Raw genomic sequence first — 21,438 nt, 5'->3', positions numbered from 1 at the left:
AGTCACAAGGTCGATATGAGATCATGCTGAGTCTGCAAAACATATTGAGTGGACTGGGAGCTGCTGCTACACCTTGCCACAGGGATGTTTATAAAGCTGCTAGATCCTGCTTAACAGATAGATCCATGGCCGTTCGTTGTGCTGCTGCAAAGGTAAAATAGTCTAATGAGTAGAATTTCTAAAAATTAATATAAAGACAACTAAATCAGTTTATTCCAGTGAAAACACTAGTAACAGCTACATGATCTTAGAGCTGCAACCTTGGCATTCAGATAGGACTATCTCATTTTAACATATGAGGAGACTGAGGCCCTGAGAGGTATATGAATTTCCCAGGGTTCTTAAAGTGGTTAGCAGCACATTGTTGGAAGTGGGGAGTTCAAGTTACCAGACTCTAAGTATTCCTTCCATTCCACTGTGCTTCCTCTCTATAATTGTGTAAAATTTACATGTACCGTTTATGTTGTTTGAAAATGATTTGGTTTGTTTTTATCATGCTTTCTTAACATAGTTGGTTATATAGTGAAGTGTTTATGTTGGAATTATTCTCACAATTGCTTATAGCCAACAGATAGGTTCTACAGACATTTTTCATAGCCCACTGAATTAGAAATGGGTCTTTCTCCTACCCTTTGTGGACACGTTGCTTTGTATAGTATAATTTTTATGACTTTTTAGTAAGTATTCACTTATTGTCCCTACAATCATTATTTAGAGACTTTGGATTTGTGTATTATTTTTGCTAGATCTTGACAGGTTCTGCAACTTAGGTAGATCTGAACCTGACATTTATATTTTGTTTTTCATTAATTTCTTTTTTTCCCGATTGAACAGTGTCTCCTTGAACTTCAGAATGAGGCCGTCTTTATGTGGAGTACAGACCTGGACAGTGTGGCCACACTATGTTTTAAATCCTTTGAAGGCTCCAATTATGATGTGCGGATTTCAGTTTCAAAGCTACTAGGCACAGTGTTGGCCAAAGCTATAATTTCTAAACATCCAGGAGCAGGTAAATTCATGTAATTATTTTCATAATGTCTTCCATAATTTTTTCCCAGTTGATTTAAACAAACATATGGTAGCATTACTGCTACCCATTATTACTTTTGAAAAGAGGCAGAATATCATATAAATTTTAGTTTGGAAACATGTCTGTAAGTTCTAAGATTTCATTTTAAAACAATTCAGTGAAAGTTTGAGGAAAAAATTAAAAGAACTCTTAAATAAATGTGCTTTATTCAGTCATTGTCTTCCTCTACACCATGGCTTTTTTTTTTTTTTAAGTGAATTGTGGAGTGTTATCCAATAAGAGATATGATCTAATTCTCGAGAATTTTTTTTTTAAGCAGCATGCATCTGATTACATACATTTGGCTTGCCATGTTCTAGATTGGTGTAAGGGAGCAATGATGTAAATAATTCCAAACAGCAGATACTTGAAATTTACTGTATTTGCACAATTTGTGTTTGTGTTTATTCCCTATTTATACACTCCTAGGCAGTGAGCAAGGATGGAGTATTTTTTAAAACAAAAGGGTTTGCCTGGGTTTAATCTACAGTGTATATAAAACATCGGTGACTAATTAAAAACTTGCTTTATTATTCTGTCTCCAAAGAATAACAGTCTCACGCTAATGAAAATGTGATTGTTCTATAGAACATTGCTCCTCAATATCTGCAAACCGAAAGTACTAGCGTCACCTGGGAGCTCTTAAGTGCAGAAACCCAGATGCCACCTAACTTACTAAATCAAATGCTCATTTTAACAAGATTCCCAGATACTTTGTATGCACATTAAAGTTTTAGAGTCATTGCTCTAGAAATTGTTTATTGTGACATTAAGAAGTGTTCTGGTTTCTGCTAAGCCAGTGTTTCTCAACCAGAGCTGAGAGAGGACAGTGAGTACAGCATATCAGAATCACCTAGGAAGCATTAACAACTATATAGTCCCTTCATTCTCCAGTTGAGACCCACAAGTTTAAAATTTATAATAAATTTTTTTTTTAGGTTTTGGTTCTTCTAATCTTGTAATTCAGAGTTGTTCAGGGCATTTAAAAGGTTAAATCTTAAGCCATCTAAGAGATTGAAATTAGAAGAAGACATGTTTAATCAAACCCTCTTGAAAATGTGAATTGCTCATTTCCATAAATGTATCATTAGCACTAGTACACAGTTGCAGTAAAAACAAGCAAAATACAGAATTGCCTAACAAATGTGAATAATATTTAAATGTATATCCTCCTAGAGTAGCACTAAACTAATAACAGCATTTTTGCAATCAGACTAAGCAAAGTGAAGAACCAGCTTCACCCACACTAAAAAATCTTTGGCCTAATCTTTTGTTAGGAATTCTGTCATCTTGCATCTGTAAGTTCTAGGCTTGTGTTATAATTAAGTTATTTTCATACAACTAAAAAGTGATCTAGATGTCATAGTAGATTTTTTTAAAGTAGGAGACTAATAGTTAGCAACACAGTGCTTAATAATTTGGAAAAGAAATACAATGGAGGTTTGTACACTCAGCCACAATATTCGAAGATTATGAGGTACAGAACTGAAATGATTTTCCTAGTAAAATCAGCAGACTTCTAATAAATGGTATATTTTACCAAGGCATTTAAAAAGCAGGGGTTGAGTATGACATTTTCCTAACATTGGCATAAGTTGCCAAGGATTTATGGAATCCTTTAAAGTTACTTCTTGACCATGAACCTCAAGTCGTACTATATGTCCCTCGTCCATTCACTGTCCCACTTTCCTAATTGACTGTTTTATACCTTTATCTTCTCCCATATTACTTTCATTTGACGGCCTATCTTCCATAGGCTTCCCTACTAAAGCTACCACCTTCCAGCATCTATACCCATATACTCTGACTTCTCCACTGTTACTAAGATGAATTATCTCGTCTTCTGTTAAAGCCATACGTTCAATATGTATTAGAGCTCATCCTCTCACCTGCTCGAGGACATAGCTCTAGGAAGTCTCCCCTCTCCTACATCAACTTTTCCTTCTCTATTGGATTATTCCCTATAAAGACATGTGCTTTTCCCCCTCTCATCTTAAAAAAAAGTTTTTTTTCTTGTATTTTACCTCCCCAGCCAGCTGGAGCCCCATTTCTCTTCCCTTTGCAGCAGAGTTCCTCAGAGGAGTTCTTGATACTCTGTTTTTAGTCTCTCTCTTCTTTCAAACACACTTCAGTTAGGATTTTCCCCCAGTTAACTCTTTTTTTATATATATAAATTTATTTATTTATTTTTGTCTGCGTTGGGTCTTCGTTGCTGCACGTGGGCTTTCTCTAGTTGCGGCGAGCGGTGGCTACTCTTCTTTGCGGTGTGCAGGCTTCTCATTGTGGTGGCTTCTCTTGTTGTGGAGCATGGGTTCTAGGCACACGGGCTTTAGTAGTTGTGGATGGTGGGCTCGTGGGCTCTAGAGTGCTGGCTCAGTAGTTCCGGCACACAGGCTTAGTTGCTCCACAGCATGTGGGATCTTCCCGGACCAGGGCTTGAACCCGTGTCCCCTGCATTGGCAGGCGGATTCTTAAGTACCTCGCTTAAGGGAAGCCCCAGTTAACTCTTGAAAACTGTTTTTGTTAAGGGCATCAATGACCTCCTCGTTCATCAGTTATTCAATAAATAAACAAGCATTTATTGGGGGTTTATACAGGGCCACGATCTGTTCTGAGTGTGTAGAATGTGTTATTGAACAAAACAGATTAGAAGCTCCTGCCCTTTGGCACTTGCGTTCTAATATTTAGCCATGCTAAGCCAGGGGGCAGTTCTCAGTTGTCTTACTTAACCTTTCAGCAACATTTAACTCAGTTGATCTTCCTCCTCATCCTTTTTTCACTTGCCTTTTAGGACCTCACGCTCCCTTGGTTTTCTTTCTTTCTAGAAGTTTCTGTTCAGTCTTTGATGATTTCTTGTCTTCTCGTAGGAGACACCCATCACCTAGTCCTTGGTCTTCTGCTCTTTACGTAGGCTCACTCTAGATGATCCTACCCAATCTCATGGCTTAAATACCATCTATATATCAGTGATTCCTTGATTTATGTCTTTAGCCCACACTTCTCTCCTGGACACCAAACTCTCATATCTAGCTGCCCATTTGACATCTCTGTTTGGATGTCTATTTAATGTTTCAAATTAACTTGTCCTAAGTGAATGCTTGATCTCCCCTCCCCCCATGTACACATACCTGCTCTCCTTGCAGTTGCAGTCTTGCTAATCTAAGTTGATGACAGCTCTGTCCCTGCAGTTGTTCAAGCCACAGTTTGTAAAGTCACCCTTGAATCTTCTCTCTCACACTCAGTAACTATTCTACCTAACAATATTAAAACATATCTACAGTTGGGACTCCTTGGAGAAGTGGCTTATGGGGTCGGGGCAAGGAAAGTCTGAGGATGAACCTGGAGCGTCTTGTGCCAGAAAGTGAGGAGCTTCCACTGGCCAGTTTTCTGAAGAAAAGCTGGTCAAATCCAGGATAGTATTAGAATTAATAATGATAGAAATGGATTATAACCTGTTAAAGAAAAAAGGAGGGCTTCCCTGGTGGCGCAGTGGTTAAGAATCCGCCTGCCAATGCAGGGGACCCGGGTTCGAGCCCTGGTCCGGGAAGATCCCACACGCCGCGGAGCAACTAAGCCCGTGCGCTACAACTACTGAGCCTGCGCTCTTCCACAACAAGAGAAGCTACCGCAATGAGAAGCCCATGCACCACAAGGAAGAGTAGCTCCCGCTCACCACAACTAGAGAAAGCCCACATGCAGCAACGAAGACCCAACGCAGCCAAAAAAAATTAATAAATTTATTTAAAAAAAAAAAGTATCACCACAGAGGTGGCATAGTAATTACAAATGGAAAAATATTTTACAGTAGACAAGACTGGAAGACACCTTATTCAGGTGTTCAAAGATAATATCGCTAATGTAGGGACAGATTGACACCAAGTCTGACATTTCTTTTTGATGTTATGCATTAAGAAGACTTACAGCATTACTTAATGTAGTTCTCTTGAGGAAAAACTCAAATTGAGGGCTTTTCTATAACTACAACTAGCCATATATGTACTCTTCAAAAATGAGAAAGTGATAAGGAAGATATGGAGTTTAGGTGAAGGGTACATACGAATTTATTTTACTATTTTTGCAGCTTTTTTGTAATTTTGAAATTTTTTCTAGTAAATTTTAAAAATATGTAAGTATGTATACCCCAATTTCTATCGTATCTACCTTGATCTAAGCCACCATCACCTCTTGCTTGAATTACTAAATTGCTCCTAATGGTTTTCTCTACTTCTGCCTTCGCCCCTCTACAGTCTCCTCTCAGCATAGAAGCAGAGTGACAGATTATATCACTCTTTTGCTCAAGGTTCTCCACTGGCACCTCACTTTACTCACCTCCTTATTATAATGATCGACAAGGTCCTATATCTTCTGCTCTTGCACCATCCTTACACACTGGTCCGTCTCCTACCAGAGCCCTCCACTGAACTCACTACACATAAAAGATACCTGCTTTATATTTTGCATGGCTTTTAATCACTGTCTAACATACTATATACTTAGTCCTTTGTTATGTTTATTGTTGTCTCTCCTTTTTAGAATTTATGATCCGCAAGAGCATGGATTTTGTACTATTCACTTATGTTTCTCTTCCACGTGCCAATATAGATTTTTATCTGTTTCATCTTCAGGCTGAGGAGTATATTTTTTGTTCATGACTTGGATTAACAGAAGTTTATTTTTCCACTATTTATGACTTAAGTCAATAATGAGGATCAGAGCTTGTGACCAACATTTTTCAGAAGAATGAAAGGGCGAAAATGAGTTCTTTTTTTAAAGGAGATGTTATTCCCTAGATATTCACAGGGAGAAACTCAGCTATGTCAAACTGAAGACAAATTTAAAACGTTCTGCCTAACTAAGCTCTTAATTATTGCAGCCTAAGGGTTGACTGGGCAGTTTTAGTAATATTTAGCTTTGCTTTCTTCAGAGACTGAGGATGTAACAAAAGTTGTACTTGCAGTTGAGAATTTTTAGAAAACAGGCCATGGTGGTTACTTTATGTAAGTTTCATTAAGAGTTGTAGAGCATTTAGAAAGATAAAATTGTGATTTTGGCCTTTTTAGTATTTCAAAAGAATTTTCAAAGTTTTGTATAGCATTCTCACTCATGGAGAACTAGGGCCATTTATTTATGTTTTCCCTTGTTTAACTTGAGGACAAGAGAGCAGTAGGTCATAATCTCAAAGTGGCATAGACTCTAAGATGTCATTGACATGATACACCAGAGTCCATTATGATTTGACCTCTGAACCGTCGTGTGACTTTATGTTTTAGTGTGTGTAATGTCCTATAAATTTTGCCTTTTGTTTGGATTTTTAGTTTATTTTTGCTTCTGTTAACGTACTGTTCAAGATCATGCAAACCAAGATCACGCATTAAAATTTAGTCTGTAAAATAGAATCACATGTTTTGTTTTGTTCTTTGTTATAGCAGCCTCACGTCAAAGCGTTCGCAGAGTATCTCTGGAGGAAGTTCTGGAATTACTAGGAACAGGGTTTCTACGTGGGAGTTCAGGATTTCTTCGAGCCAGTGGAGATATGCTGAAAGGAACCAGTTCAGTCAGTAGGGATGTCCGAGTTGGAGTTACTCAGGTTAGAATCACAAATCAGTATCTAAATGTAATTCTCACTGGCCTATAGTGAAAGTTTTAGTATCTGACTCCAGGTGGAAGTGATACTGTGCAAGGTCATCACTTATGGTCTCATGTTTATAAATAGATGGGGTGAGGCCAAGACGCTTTATAAAAAACTAGATTACAAGAGAACCTTATTTATACAAAGCCAACTAAATAGGCTATTACCCACAATGTGTTTTCAGTTTGTAATGATGGGAGACTATTGTTTATTTCCTTTGAAACATAAACAACATTTTTTTGTTTGTTTCTAGGCCTTGGGCTTCCATGTGTCTTGCGGTTTAACATGTTTTCCATTGTGTTTGTGTGTGCTTATACAGTTCTGATTTAAGCTTTTAGGTACATAGTATTTGGCATGGGCAATATTATATTTCTGTTTTATATGGTTTCTACTTCAAAATAAAGATTACAGCATGTAATCTACCTAAGTGCTTAAATTCTTGGTCCTAAACAAAACTTAAAAAGCTAAACCTTGGGAAGAGGGTCTTAGAATAAGGCAATATAGAGGTCTTTGCATTCTTTCCTCGAACTATCTTGATTTCTAAGTGCCATTATGGTTCAAAGCAAACATGTTTTTTTTTAAATTCACATATATATCCTCTTTATTTAATACTGTATGATATTAGATTTCATGAAAATATAAGACATCCCAGTATAATTGTAAACTGTGTATTTTAAGAAAACAGATTACATAAGAAAACTACTGTCTGTATCGCTGGAGCAAGCCAAACCATTAACATTCATGAAAATAAAGAGCAGTGATTCGTCAACCATAAACTTTCTTTTCTGGTTTCTAGAACTGAATTCCCTTAGAGTTATGGTATTAGACCATAGTTCATTCTTACACTGTGTTCATATGTTTGATTTGGGTTTTCTTTTTCAGAATGTTAAAGACCTTAGGGACTTCCCTGGTGGTCCAGTGGTTAAGACTCCGGGCTTCCACTGTAGGGGGCATGGGTTCGATCCCTGTTTGGGGAACTAAGATCCCACGTGCTGCTCAGCGTGTGGCCAAAAAATTGAAGGAAAAAAAAACCAACACAGAATGTTAAAGAGTTTGAATGCTTTGTTTGGAGAAGTCACAGGCACATTTTACTTATTAGCTAGCTATGCTGGCTATCCTGAAACTTTGTAGTCTGACCAAAATAAAACAGGCAGCATAAATGAAACCTCAGTTGAAAGACTGCGTACTTCAATTTTGGCTTAACAAACAGAAAAACAGTACCACATTTATATAGCTAAGGTGGCTATATAAATGAGGAAAGACTAAAAAGAAATGTTAATAAATTCTGCATATTTCATGGAAGAGAAAACATTAATATAGAATTGAAATTATTTCATTTTGAAGATAAAACTCTTTTCTTTTTTAGGCTTACGTGGTGTTTGTTTCAACACTAGGAGGAGCATGGCTGGAGAAAAATTTTGCTGCCTTTCTTTCTCATACCCTAAGCCTGGTTTCACAGTCACACCCTAAGGCCACCCAAACTCAGATTGACGCTGTCTGCAGTCGCCGTTGTGTTTCATTTATCCTTCGAGCTACTGTTGGAAGCCTTCTTGGAGAAAAGGCTCAAATTGCTGCTGCCAAGGATATTTGCCAGGCTATCTGGAAGTTAAAGAAAGTTATGGGTATGGGTCTTCTAAGAGAGTCTGTTTTAACAGTGCTAAAGGGATTGTCCTTTTGGAAAAGCTGGACTGGTATATAATTATATTAATACCCAAAAAACACTTTTATAATACAGGTCAGTTGTTTCAGAGTAAAGCAGTCTATATATAGATGAGACATAAATTATCTACCTTGATAAGAACTATTATATATATATGTACTGATCTTAAAGGCTAGTGGATAGTAGTTCCTCAGAATTCATAATTTTCCTATAGAAGTTAAGATACATTGTCTTTGAAACAATTAGTTCATCTCAGTTCTTGTACTGTCCTAAGTCTACTCTGCTTATCTTGAGTATTGATAAAATTGGAGTTCTCCCTTTCAGTGCCACTTGCTAAAAGAGTAATAAGGCATCTCTGATCAGGTTGCTTGAACTAAATTGGTTATATTAGTTTAATTCTTTCTCTATAGATGCAAGTCCCCATTTTAGTATTTTAGTTACTGCCTCAAGGGTTTCACATATATCAAGCGGAGGTATTAATTTTTACCTTCATATGTTTCTGCTCCTAGTACCTACCCTCTGTAATAAATTTTAATAAAACAGTGATGTCTAGTTAATTCTTATACTTCTATCAGATGCTGTAACGAGTGACGGTAATCTGGAAACCCGGCTTGGCTCCGCAGATGTAGCAGCCAGCCAGCATTTGTTGGTATGTGCTTTACAAGAACTTGGAAATCTCATACACAGTCTCGGCACCACAGCTGCACCTTTGCTACAGGATTCAAGTGCAGGTATCTGTTGTTTGTGACTAGTATGAATACTTTGTTTTTACTTTTACTTTAGACAACTTTTCTCCAAGGCAGAAAAGCTCCCTCATATAGCTCATTTATTATAGATTCCACTATAGATTTATTAGAGTTGTTTTATGAAATATATATAATCAAGATTTTTAAAGGTTTGTTTTTTTGTTTTTGTTTTTTTTCCTTTTGCTTTTGTAACTAAAGATGGTTCTCTAGGTCTCTCTCTATCTCCAGCCCCCGTCTGGAGATATTTAGGATAACACAGAAAAATGGAGAGGTAAACCTGAACTCGTATCTCTCATATGCAGTGAAAGTATTAGTTTCTGTATGGTACAAGTAATTTACTTCCTTAAAAGTCTTTTCAGGCATTCTCTTTTCTTTCTCTCTTTGAAAATTATTTAATCACTTTGAGAGATAATTCACATACCATAAAGTTCACCCTTTTAAAGTATACAATTCAGTGGTTTTGGTATACTCACAGAGTTGTGCAAACTCTACCACTATCTAATTGCAGAATGTTTTCTTCACCCCAAGAAGTCCTACACCCACTAGCAGTCATTTCCCCTCCCCCCAGCCCTGATAACCACTAATCTATTTTCTGTCTCTATGAATTTGTCTATTCTGGACAAGATTTAATATAAATGGAATCCATACAGCATGTGGCCTTTTGTGACTGGCTTACTTAATTACTTTTTAAAATCATCTTTAATGGCTTTTGTCCTTTGTGCTACACAATTCCTGCTGACTGAAGCTTACATTATATTCGATTTGTAACCTATTTATCCTAGGGCATATATTGTTTAAGTAGCAGTTGACATGAACTGTTAACATGTTTTGATGAAGGTATATGTTGAATTATAGCAAATGTAGACTTTTTTTTCTTATTGGTAGTGGCACTTCACTGTCTGCATAGTGGCTTAGTAACCCACTGGGGATCTAGTGAAGCCTTGATTTTCTTCAACATTTTGTTCTCAGGTTAAGAGAAATATGGTACATAGGGAGAATACTGATTATGTAGAGAAATGTGCCAGAAAGGATTTAAAAGAAAAGGAGGATGAAGCAAGATGTGACATTTCTTCTCAAGATGTTTTTGTTATTTATTGATACTTTTTTTTATATTGGTAATTTTTAATTCCTAGTACCAAATTAATCTCAAGATAAAGTAAGCAGAACATTGGCTTATTTAGGAAATAAAAATTTCCTTTGTCTCCTGACTTAATTTAAGCCAATTTTCATGAGATACATTGGTAGAAATAACTCTTGGGTACAAAAAAATTATTTATAATTGTGTATCACTTAATATTTTAAATTCTGATTTGGCTTTTGATAAGATAATATATTTCATATCTATGTGGTTGCTTACTCTTTTGACTGTTTGATGACTGAGTTTTATCTGTGTAGCTGAGTCATCATTTGTGTATTCTGTCCTTCTAGGCGTCCTTGACAACGTCATTTCAGTTACTCTTCATCCTAGCATTTCTGTTCGACTAGCAGCTGCCTGGTGTCTACACTGCATTGCTGTGGCACTACCTTCCTACCTAACACCTCTCTTAGACCGTTGCCTTGAAAGGCTTACTGTGCTTAAGTCTTCACCTGAAGCAGTGACTGGCTTTAGTTTTGCAGTGGCAGCTCTGCTGGGAGCAGTGAAACATTGTCCTTTAGGAATTCCTCACGGAAAGGGCAAGGTAATTATTTCATTCTTCGCATATGATAGTGACATTTCAAGTTTTTCTTAAAAACATCATTGTCTTCTTGTGTATCACTCAGTAAAGAACCATGCAGGACAAATTTCTGAGCTGTCAGCTATACTACTACTTAAGTGTTAAGTATCATCAAAGTAATTACTGTGAAAAACCAAGGGATGGTTAAAAATTTTGTATCTACACTTAAAGAGGAGTTGCTTTCTCTGCTTTTTGTTAGAAATATCTCCAGTTAGTAACAGATTTTGTTTCTGAAGGCTTTTTTTTTTTCCATACATTCAGCTCTGCCATAGAAGTACATTTTAAAATTGCATTGTAAAGGACAAATAGAGCTTCAAAAGAAATCTTAAACTTCATTTAATAATTTTGTAGTTAGTGGTATTCTTGGTGGTATTATTCTGGAATTAGTTTACATACCTGGTAAGATGAAGTAGATAATGAATGTTCTTAGGAGCCAAGATTTTCCATAAGAAAAAAAAAAAGCTACCGTTGTAGAATCAAGAAAATTAAGTAGAAGGCCCATATGTTAAATTTAAATTGAAAATATTAGTATGAGTGTTTAATTTCCTTTCACACTGTCCAGACATAAAAGCAATGGCAACCCAGTAGCAGGAAACACCCCTAGTGCCCAGATTATGGCCCTAAATACCATTTCCAACCGAAAAGGAATTAGGGCCCCTTGGAGGAATGGCTGGTTCTAGATCTGGGACAGGAAATGTACAGTATAAGCCTGGAATATCTTGTCATACTGGAAAGCAGGGAAGTCATCAGAGACTGTGTTCATTTTAAAAGGATGCAGGAGATAACTTTAGACTCTCCCCTGACCAAAGAGGGGATAATGTGTGCATCCAAAAAAATAATGATAACAATGGATAGAAACATAGTAAATATATAAAACACCAGGAGCTCATAATGATGACAAATTGCTTTGCTACTGAAAAATAATGGCTTTTGAGTGTAGCACTTTCAGAAAGATAAACGATACAGAACCTAGAAAGTAAATAACCCAGTTTTAATGTACAAAGAATTGTCAAGAGAACTAAAGAAATTTTGTTAATCAAATATCAAACACACACACACAAATATATATGTATTAAAAACACAAAATAGGCAAAGCGTGGTGTGGGAATTTTGTTTCTTTTTGAATAGGAATTGTCAGTTGTCAGAGAATATTGTTTGACAGTGAAAAGCCCTCATAATCGGGGCCTCACACACATAAGAACTTTTTAAAAAATCACCATTGTTCCTTTCCTTTTTCTTGTCCCTCCACATCATTATTAATGAATATTATGGTATACTCTCTGCAGTTTAGGCTTTGCAGACAAATACACCGTTACTTCAAAAATTCTTAAATTATCTTGAATATTGCCAATGCCTTTGGGATAAGGTGATCAGCAACTTCGGGAGGTGATGTTATTCAGTTAAATTTATTATTTTAGTTATATTCTAAACTAACACATCACATCTTGCTAATCAAAGAATTGCCATTGCGTGTATTAATTAAATTTAATGTCCTCAGATCTTATTAATTTAGGCAGACAGGCTTGGTTTGTTTTGTCCCCACCCTTTTTAAAGGGTGGGGGACAAGTAGAGGCTGCAAGCAGTCCTAAGTTAGTAGTAAGTTGGTTGGTTGTTTAAAAATATGCTAGCCTTCCTCTTTAGAAAAGGTATGTGCCAACTCACAATATTTGCTGCTCTTCTAGAGGTGATTGGTTACAGAGATGTTTTCTTAGACATGTTAGATACCTGTCGGCATTTGCACTCTATAAGCATGCATTATCCATAAAGATGAAATATCTAGTTTTTCCTCTGTGCTGTTTTAGAACTATTTCTTAGACTTTTAAAATATAACATTTTAATCCCCCTTTACTGTGAAGCTACTTCATTGTGCAATTAGTGAGTATGTTTAACTGTGGTTATATAGTATACTGCCTCGGGAAAGACTATTATCAGCCACTCAGGTATCAAAGTAGTGTGCAGAATTTTAAAAGGAGAGAGTCCTGTAATGAAACTTCCTCTGGTAATTACAGATCTGTGAAAATGGTGGCTTAAAACTAAAAGTAAGTTCACATTTTATATAGCGAAACTTGAACGGTTGTACAATGTTGTCACATATACTCCACAAAGAATTATAGGGTTGCTGTGTACAACCTAATATACCTATTGTATACCTATTATACAACCTATAATTTATCCTTGAAAAGTTACTTTTTTTAGTTTCACGTACGACATTGTCCTATGGTATAGTCTATGTGAATGACAGTCTTTTATCATGGACATTTATTATGTGTAAGAGTTAATTTTTCAAGAGATTGTTATAATTAGTTACTGTCATTTGTCCAGTAACCTATAAACTGATATACTTTTTTTTTTTTTACCTTATTCTTCTATATGTCAATAGATTATTATGACATTAGCAGAGGATTTGCTATGTTCTGCTGCTCAAAACAGTCGCCTTTCAGCTCAGCGCACACAAGCTGGATGGTTGTTGATTGCTGGCCTGATGACCTTAGGTAAGTCTTGTGGAGGGTTTACATAACTACAGACTGCTTGGTGTTTTATGAGCATAAATATTCTAATGTATGATTTGACAAGAGTAACTTAATATATACCAGAATTTAAATATCCACGTAAACGTTTTTCTCCTAGCAGTCACCTTAGGAAGCCATATACTTATTTACTCCAATCCTTAGAATGTTTTCAGATGTCTTTATTTGAAATTCTCTTCAAGACCAATTTATGAACCTTAAGTAGGATAAGCCAATTTGATCAACTTTCACGCTAAACTCTGAATGAGTCTGGCTTTTCCCAAAATCATTCCCATCTATCTTCAGAAAAAAAATTTTCTACAATATAAGGATAGGCAAGAGAACATGCGATAGCCCATGAATCCAATTCTGTAATTGTTCTGAGAATTTGGTGACACTAATAAGGTAGTTACGGGCTTCTCTGGTGGCGCAGTGGTTGAGAGTCCGCCTGCCGATGCAGGGGACACGGGTTCGTGTCCCAGTCTGGGAGGATCCCACATGCCGTGGAGCAGCTGGGCCCGTGAGCCATGGCCGCTGAGCCTGCGTGTCCGGAGCCTGTGCTCCTCAATGGGAGAGGCCACAACAGTGAGAGGCCCGCGTACTGCAAAAAAAAAAAAATAATAAGGTAGTTACATTGACAGGGATAAGGCATGTTTAAATTATATTTATTAAATTTAAATTATTATTTATTAGTGTAATTATTTTATGATCATGACTATTATATTTACATCCTGTAACTTTAAAACTCTATTTTATTACTTTATAAAAGCTATACTTTTAAGTTCCTTTGTATAGTTGTGTGGTTTACTGCTAGGATATAAAACTAGATGGATTTGACCAATAAATCATTTTGACACCTCTGAAGTAATTTGATCTAAAAGGAGCTTAATTAAAATAAACAATCATAAACGAAGAGCCACTTCAAGTAATGTTTCTGAGATGATTAAAGAGATTTATTGGACTAGATCTGAGTTCAACCTATGGGCCAAATCTGGCTTGCCACCTGTTTTATACAGCCTGTGAGCTAAGAATGGTTTTTATGTTTTTAATGGTTTAAAAACAAAAAGGATATTTTGTGATACATGAGAAATATATGAAAGTCAGTTTTCAGTGTTCATAAATAAACTTTTTATTAGAGTACAACTATAATTATTTGTTTACATATTGTCTGTAGCCTTTAGGCACTGCAGTGGCAGAATTGAGTAATTGCAATAGAGACAGTATGGCTTTTAAAGCCAAAAATGTTTATTGCATGGGCCTTAATAGAAAATGTTTGTTGGCCCCTGGCATAGATCATGATTTCACAATGTGATGGGAATAATGTGGTCAAGATTTTATTTGCTTTTGGCTAGGTGTTTCATGCCTGCTGTATTGATATTCTTGGTTAATTAAAGGGGAAGATAAACTACTTAATAAATGGCAATATTTTAATGAACAAAAGCTTTCAAAACAGGGTAATCCCATTGGAAGAAGAGTACAAGAGATCCTTTCTCCTTTATAAAAGAGATTAGTACATCATGTTTTAATGCACATTCATATTCAACATACCAAAAAGGAATAAAAAATAAGTTGATGTTTTATTTAATTTGCTGTTTTCTTGGGCTTTTTTTTCTTAATGCATGATTCTTTCACTTTATTATCAATTTTTAGAATGTGTTACGGGTTGCTAGTAATTTTCAAAGGGTATCAGTGAGGTTTTGCTTTTAGATATCTTTATAAACTCATAGATTTTTATATGTTTCAGTTGAATGCAGTCATTATTTTTTTTGACATCTTTATTGGAGTATAATTGCTTTACAATGTTATGTTAGTTTTTCTGTATAACAAAGTGAATCAGCTGTACATATACATATATCCCCATATCCCCTCCCTCTTGTGTCTCCCTCCCACTCTCCCTATCCCACCCCTCTAGGTGGTCACAAAGCACAGAGCTGATCTCCCTGTGCTATCCGGCTGCTTCCCACTAGCTATCTGTTTTACATTTGGTAGTATATATATGTCAGTGCTACTCTCTCACTTCATCCCAGCTTCCCCTTCCCCTTCCCTGTGTCCTCAAGTCCATTCTCTATGTCTGCATCTTTATTCCTGTCCTGCCACTGTGTTAGCATACTTTCTCTTTCTGACTTAACTTCACTCTGTATGACAGAATCTAGATCCATCCACCAATTTCATTTCTTTTTATGGCTGAGTAATATTGCATTGTGTATATGTGCCACATCTTCTTTATCCATTCATCTGTCGATGGACACTTAGGTTGTTTCCATGTCCTGGCTATTGTAAATAGTGCTGCAGTAAACACTGGGCTGCATGTGTCTTTTTGAATTATGGTTTTCTCAGGGTATATGCCCAATAGTGGGATTGCTGGGTCGTATGGTAGTTCTATGTTTAGTTTTTTGAGGACCCTCCATACTGTTCTCCATAGTGGCTGTATCAATTTACATTCCCACCAACAACATTGCAGTCATTATTCTTTGATCTTCAAATTGTTTCATCTTTAGTCATTGGGAGCCCCTAGTAGTTGGTTCATATGAAACTAGTGTTCTTTGATAACATCTTTATTTTTGGCATGACAAGATGTCCCAGCTTTTACATCATAATTTCTGCCTTAGAATGAGGGGCAGTTAGATACAAAATTCTAGAAATGACTTACTTCCAAGGAGTGGGATGTTAGGGGGAGGGGATCAGAGAGGACCCTGGTCAGAAGGCACCTAGGAGATTGGCATAGTTGTATATATTTAACTGTGATTAAAGTTATGTATATGTATTTAAAAAAAAAAATTTCTGCCTCAGCTTGCAACCAGTCAGTTCTCCAAGGAGCTCTGATTATATTTTGTGGGAAATGGATTTAGATGACGGTCTGAGTGCTTTATTAATTTTTGCCTGGCAGTTTTAACACCTGTTTTGCATTTTCAGCATTTCCTTCACCATTTACAATTTTCATTATTATTTTTTAAAAATTCACTGTTCTGAACTAATGTAAACTCAGAGACCACATTTAAGTCCGTTCCTCAAATGTGAACTCCAACATTTTTAACCCCTTTTTGCTATACTTCCCAATTTATCTGATGCCACATACAACACCTTTGATTCACTTGCAGGTATCTACAATGTGTGTTTGGTTTTTGTTAGATCCAACATTATTCTTGGTGTGAATGAACTTACTCTTGTTTATTTTTTTAACTTTGTAATTACTACAAACATTTTTAGTAACTTAGTTTACATATGTTTCTGAAATAAATTATCTTGTTACCTCTCTGGGACGTGATGCTACACTGTTCACTCCTGAGTTAGAGAGGTATCTTAAGGGTACAGTGGCAAATATATATGGAACTTTTGTCAACTGTGGGTATTCCCAGTGACTTCATCCTTACTTTGTTTTTTGGTATCTGACTAAATTTTGCATTCAGAATTTTCTCTATTTCCACAGCCCATTATATGAGTATGCCTGTGTGTGCATGTGAAACCTCTTACAGTCACTTACTCTTAATTGCCTTACTCCAATTTCCTTATTTTATCCCAATTCTATGGGATGTTTTTAGTACTACTTCATCAAAGAAAGTAGTGAGCAAGGAGTGAATTAGGTTTATTTTGCTGTAGGGATTAGCCTAGGGCCTCTTCCTAAAAAGCAAGTCAGGAGAAAAATGAAGAAATTACTTTGTTAATGTACTAAATTGCATGCTTAAAAAAAATAATGATCGGCTTGCTGTTGCCCTTTCATTTTGCCATTATGCTCTCACCTCTTCATATGCAAATAAGACAAGTTTTGAATGGTAACTACATAATGTCAGATATATAAATGCTTATCATGGGTGGAGCACTGTTCTATATAAACTCATATAAGCCTCAGAAACTGTCACATGAGGTACATACTGTTGTTATCCCCACTTATAGGTAGGAAATTGAGGCACAAAAAGATTAAGTGACTTATCCAAGTTGAAATAGCTAGTAAGTGGATGGAGCCAGGATGTTAACCTAGGTGGTCTCCCTCAGAGCCCAGTACAGTTCTATGCTGTGCTGCCATACTGCCGAAGAAAAGCATGCAGTCAGCAGAACATGGAAATAAGAAGTAGGGAGTACTCACAGGAGAATTTTAAGGTAACCCCAGAATTTTAAACAATATTACGTGGGGACAGAAGCTGTGCGTTTGGGTTTTTATATGTCGTAGTTCTGTTTTCTTAACTGATAATGCTGCATGCTATCAAATACTTACAGTTAGCCCTCTGTATCCGTGGGTTCCAAATCCACGGATATAGAGGACAGATTGTACTATGCCACTTTATATAAGGGACTTAAGTATCCTTAGATTTTGGTATCTGGCGGCGGGGGTGGGGCTGGTCCTAGAACCTATCCCCCACAGGTACCAAAGGACAACTATAAAAAGCTGTCATTGTACAGTACATTGCCTTTCATTACTGGGTTTGTGTATTCAGTTCTTAAATGTTGCTTTGAAATATTAAAAAAAGAAAGTTCCATTTAGACGTATCACATCTGGTTTTTGGCCTGGAACAAAGTTGCTATCAAAAGTTAGAATTACTTTCAGGATACAATGTTATTTCTTACGAACAGTAGTACCTGGCGTTTACGTAGCACATTAGTTTTTCAGGCTACTTTAAAGTACACTCTGTTGTTTGGATCTGGACAAACCTTTGGAGATAAGCAGTGCAGGTAGTTCTGGCTTCATTTTACGGTTAAAAGAAATTGAGGCTCAAAGAGGTCACAGCAGTAGTAGGAGAGAGGACACCAGAGCCCAGACTTTACTGTTAGTTCCTTGTTTTTCCTCTCTGTACTCTAGTACCTTCAGATAGTCATTGATCAGTAGTACATTCATTGGAACTAGAGGGACAAAAGTAATCCAGCAGTAGTAGATTAAAATATGTTTACTTTAAGAGGGAAGGGTTTTAAAGAATAACCACTTTGGGTTCCTTTACAAGTGACAAGTTGAATAAATTACAGGTCCTGCGTTTGTCAATCATCACCTTGCTCGAGTTCTGCTGTTGTGGAAGTGTGTCTTTCCAGTGTCTCCGAAAGATCTAGGAACAGAAAAGAGCCGAGGAGATTCATTTACATGGCAGGTAACCTTGGAAGGACGAGCTGGTGCTCTCTGTGGTAGGTTGAGTTTAGTCTTTTCTCTCCTTTTCCTCTGGCTTTTTCCATCCTTTAACTTTACATATACTTGTATGTTTTATTTAAGTTGGGGGGAAAAATCTGCTTCTGGGGATTTTTTTTATTGAACATAATTGATTAGTTGGTGACTATAACAGAAGTATGATGTAATAAACCAAATTTACATGTCCTTATCCTTAGGATGCATGTTTTATTATAATGCGATCAGTTGAGAAATGTTAAGATTGTTATGTGTTACGTAGGCATTCATTCCTCTAGGGTTGAATTTAATTAGCATTGACTAAGTATGGTTTCCATTTAGTTTTTTATATGTGAAAGTTATACCCTTTTACAACACATAGACCATTAAAAAATAGCATCCACCATGAAAATCTGAGCTTAAGGAGCTGTGGGTTCCCTGAAAAGACATGGAAGCACTGATTTTTTTTTTTTGAAGCACGTTTTCTTAAAAACCATCATTTTTAGGAGTAAAAATGCCATGAATAAACAAACAAAACCAAAATCAGTGTTTCCTTGAAACTGAACTTTTAAATATTTACTTTATTCTACATATGAAATAACTCCTTATAAAAACTTGTGTGTTTCAGGTAACATCTATAAAACCTAATAAAAACTTGTGTGTTTCAGGTAACATCTATAAAACCTAACATGCTGACTTAAAAGTCAGCCTTGGTTCTTTAGAACTAGTGTAGAACTGGCAAACTTGAGGGTCTGAGCTGCTACTTCTGAGCTCAAGGGCTGAGTAAAATCCCAGGAAAGCAACATTTTGTTAATTTGGTTGTTGGTCTCTTTTAGTAATTCTAGGAAGTTTGGGTTGTTTTTGGTTGTTGTTTTGGTTTGGTTTTTTTAGTTTGGAGGTAGAAGACACTAGTTTCCTTTTATTTTACTAGAGTTTCAAGAATTTTTTCGATTTTAGCACATTTCTTTATTCCTCTAACAAAAATACAAATGCCTTACCATAATTGAATGCTTTCTTCATGGTTCATTACACTGTGCTAAGTAAAAGTCTGTTGTATTTTTCAGCTATCAAGAGCTTTGTTTCCCACTGTGGTGATCTCCTTACTGAGGAAGTAATTCAGCATCTTCTTCCACCACTTCCTTGCGCTGTGGATTTGCTAACTCTGTAAGGATCCGCTATTTAGACTTGATAAAAATTTTTAATAGCAATCAGTTACCCTCTAGTTATGTAGTATCTTATTAAGTACCTTAATAATGCCAGGTTTCTGTGATTGGTGAATGATTTTCCATTTGCAGAGGAAGGCAAACATTTAGTTATGTGATTTTTTTTTTTTTTTTTTTTTTTTTAGGCTAGGATCTTGAAAGAAAAGTACATATTAAAAGGGAAGGAAAGTTATTTGGTGGATAATGTATCTTCCATACAGTCAGATTTAACCAAGAAATTAAATATTAAGCCTGTTAACCTTTTCAGGTATGCGTTTGATTGGTTTGTTAGTGCTATTCTGTGTTCTTAAGAACCAGATACTTGTTAACAGTTTCAGGTTTTTGTTGTTTATATTTTCATACATTTGACTTACATTTTTAAAAAAATCCAATTTATGTCCTGGTCACTTATAATTTCCCAGTTAATAAAATGTACAGTTTAGAGAAAGTCTTTCCAACAAGTATTTAATGATATGACATTTTATGTATACAGAAAAATACAGTTAAGATTATGGCTTATGAAGTGTCATAATAAAGTGAAAACCTGTGTATTCAGCACAACTAGCACAGAGGTTAATGAAGGTTTGCTGTAAAGGGCCAGAGGGTAAATATTTTAGGCTTTTTGGCCCGGACAGTCTCTTTTGTACCTACTCAATTCTGCTGTAGCTTAAAAGCAATCATAGCTAATCTGTAAATGAATGAATGTGTTCCAGTAAAACTTTATTTACAAAAACAGGCAATGGGCTGGATTTAGCTATCCCTGGACAAGAACACTGATACTATTGAAGTTATATGTGTGCTCCTCTCTACTACCGTTCTTTCTGCCTTAGTTTAGAGGTAATCACTATCCTGAATTTTAAAGTTGTCATTCTCTTGCATTTTTAAAAAGCGTATCACATATACATGTTTCCCTAAACAGTACCTTGTTTAGTTTTGTTTGGTTTTGATCAGGCAAATGGTATCATAGTGTTTCTGAGACTTGCTTGTTTTACTCAACATGATATTTCTAAACTTCCTCTATGTGTCAGCTTGTTCATTCTTTTTGGTTGCTGTATAATATTTAATTGTGTGCATGTACAGCAGTTTACCCTCCTGTCAATGAAATATCCAAACTATTTTCCAAAGTTTTTGCATATACATATCAATAGTATATGGGAGTACCCTTCAGTCCACTTCTTCACCAACACTTACTCAGACATTAACTCTGGTTAATGCAGTAGGTGTAAATTGGTATCTTGTTATGATCTTACCTTATATATCTGGTTCCTGATGCTTTAAGTGCCATTCTATATGTTTATTGTTCCTCACTATTTCCCCTTCTGTGAAATCCCAATTCATGCATATCTTTACCTATTTTTTTTTTGGCTGTGCCATACGGCTTACAGGATCTTAGTTTTCCAACCAGGGACTGAACCCAGGCCCCACAGACATTCTTAATTTAAATGTCAAATTTATCAATCTTTTACTTCTTGCTTAGTACTTTCTGTCTTTTGATTTAAAAAATCTTTCTTCAGGGTTATAAAGATACTTTCTTTTATTTCTCTCTAAAATGTTTAAGGTTTTTGTCCTTCACATTTAAGTCATTAATCTATCTGGAATTTATTTTTATGTTTGTAGTGAGGTAGGGTTCCAATTTCATTTTCTTTTTTAATATGGATAACAGATTGTCCCATACTTTACTAAAGAAATCCAAGCTTCCTCTCTCTGGTGACTGCCATTCACCTTTGTTGTGTATTATATTGCCATATAGACATGGTCTGTTTCTGTGCTCTCTGTTGTATTCCATTTGTGTGTTCGCCCATTTCTGTGCCCATACCACATTGTCTT

General features: G+C 36.0%; 1 protein-coding gene across 8 annotated transcripts in view; it reads left to right on the top strand.

Moving 5' to 3' along the window:
- HEATR5A (HEAT repeat containing 5A) overlaps positions 1–21,438 on the top strand; it is a 111,508-nt gene that overhangs the window by 25,332 nt on the left and 64,738 nt on the right. For 7 of the 8 annotated variants that reach the window (XM_032624379.1, XM_032624381.1, XM_032624378.1 and 4 more), the window contains 9 exons: positions 3–152; positions 835–1,009; positions 6,496–6,656; positions 8,065–8,320; positions 8,934–9,089; positions 10,533–10,783; positions 13,200–13,311; positions 18,280–18,432; positions 19,474–19,573. In XM_032624379.1, the coding sequence (XP_032480270.1) occupies positions 3–152; positions 835–1,009; positions 6,496–6,656; positions 8,065–8,320; positions 8,934–9,089; positions 10,533–10,783; positions 13,200–13,311; positions 18,280–18,432; positions 19,474–19,573 (1,514 nt within the window). The remainder of the gene's footprint in view (positions 1–2; positions 153–834; positions 1,010–6,495; positions 6,657–8,064; positions 8,321–8,933; positions 9,090–10,532; positions 10,784–13,199; positions 13,312–18,279; positions 18,433–19,473; positions 19,574–21,438) is intronic. The other variant, XM_032624377.1, reaches the window with a different exon arrangement.

Source organism: Phocoena sinus, chromosome 2 (assembly GCF_008692025.1).
Source record: "Phocoena sinus isolate mPhoSin1 chromosome 2, mPhoSin1.pri, whole genome shotgun sequence".
NCBI lineage: Eukaryota > Metazoa > Chordata > Mammalia > Artiodactyla > Phocoenidae > Phocoena > Phocoena sinus.
This window is presented reverse-complemented; position numbering and strand designations above follow the sequence as displayed.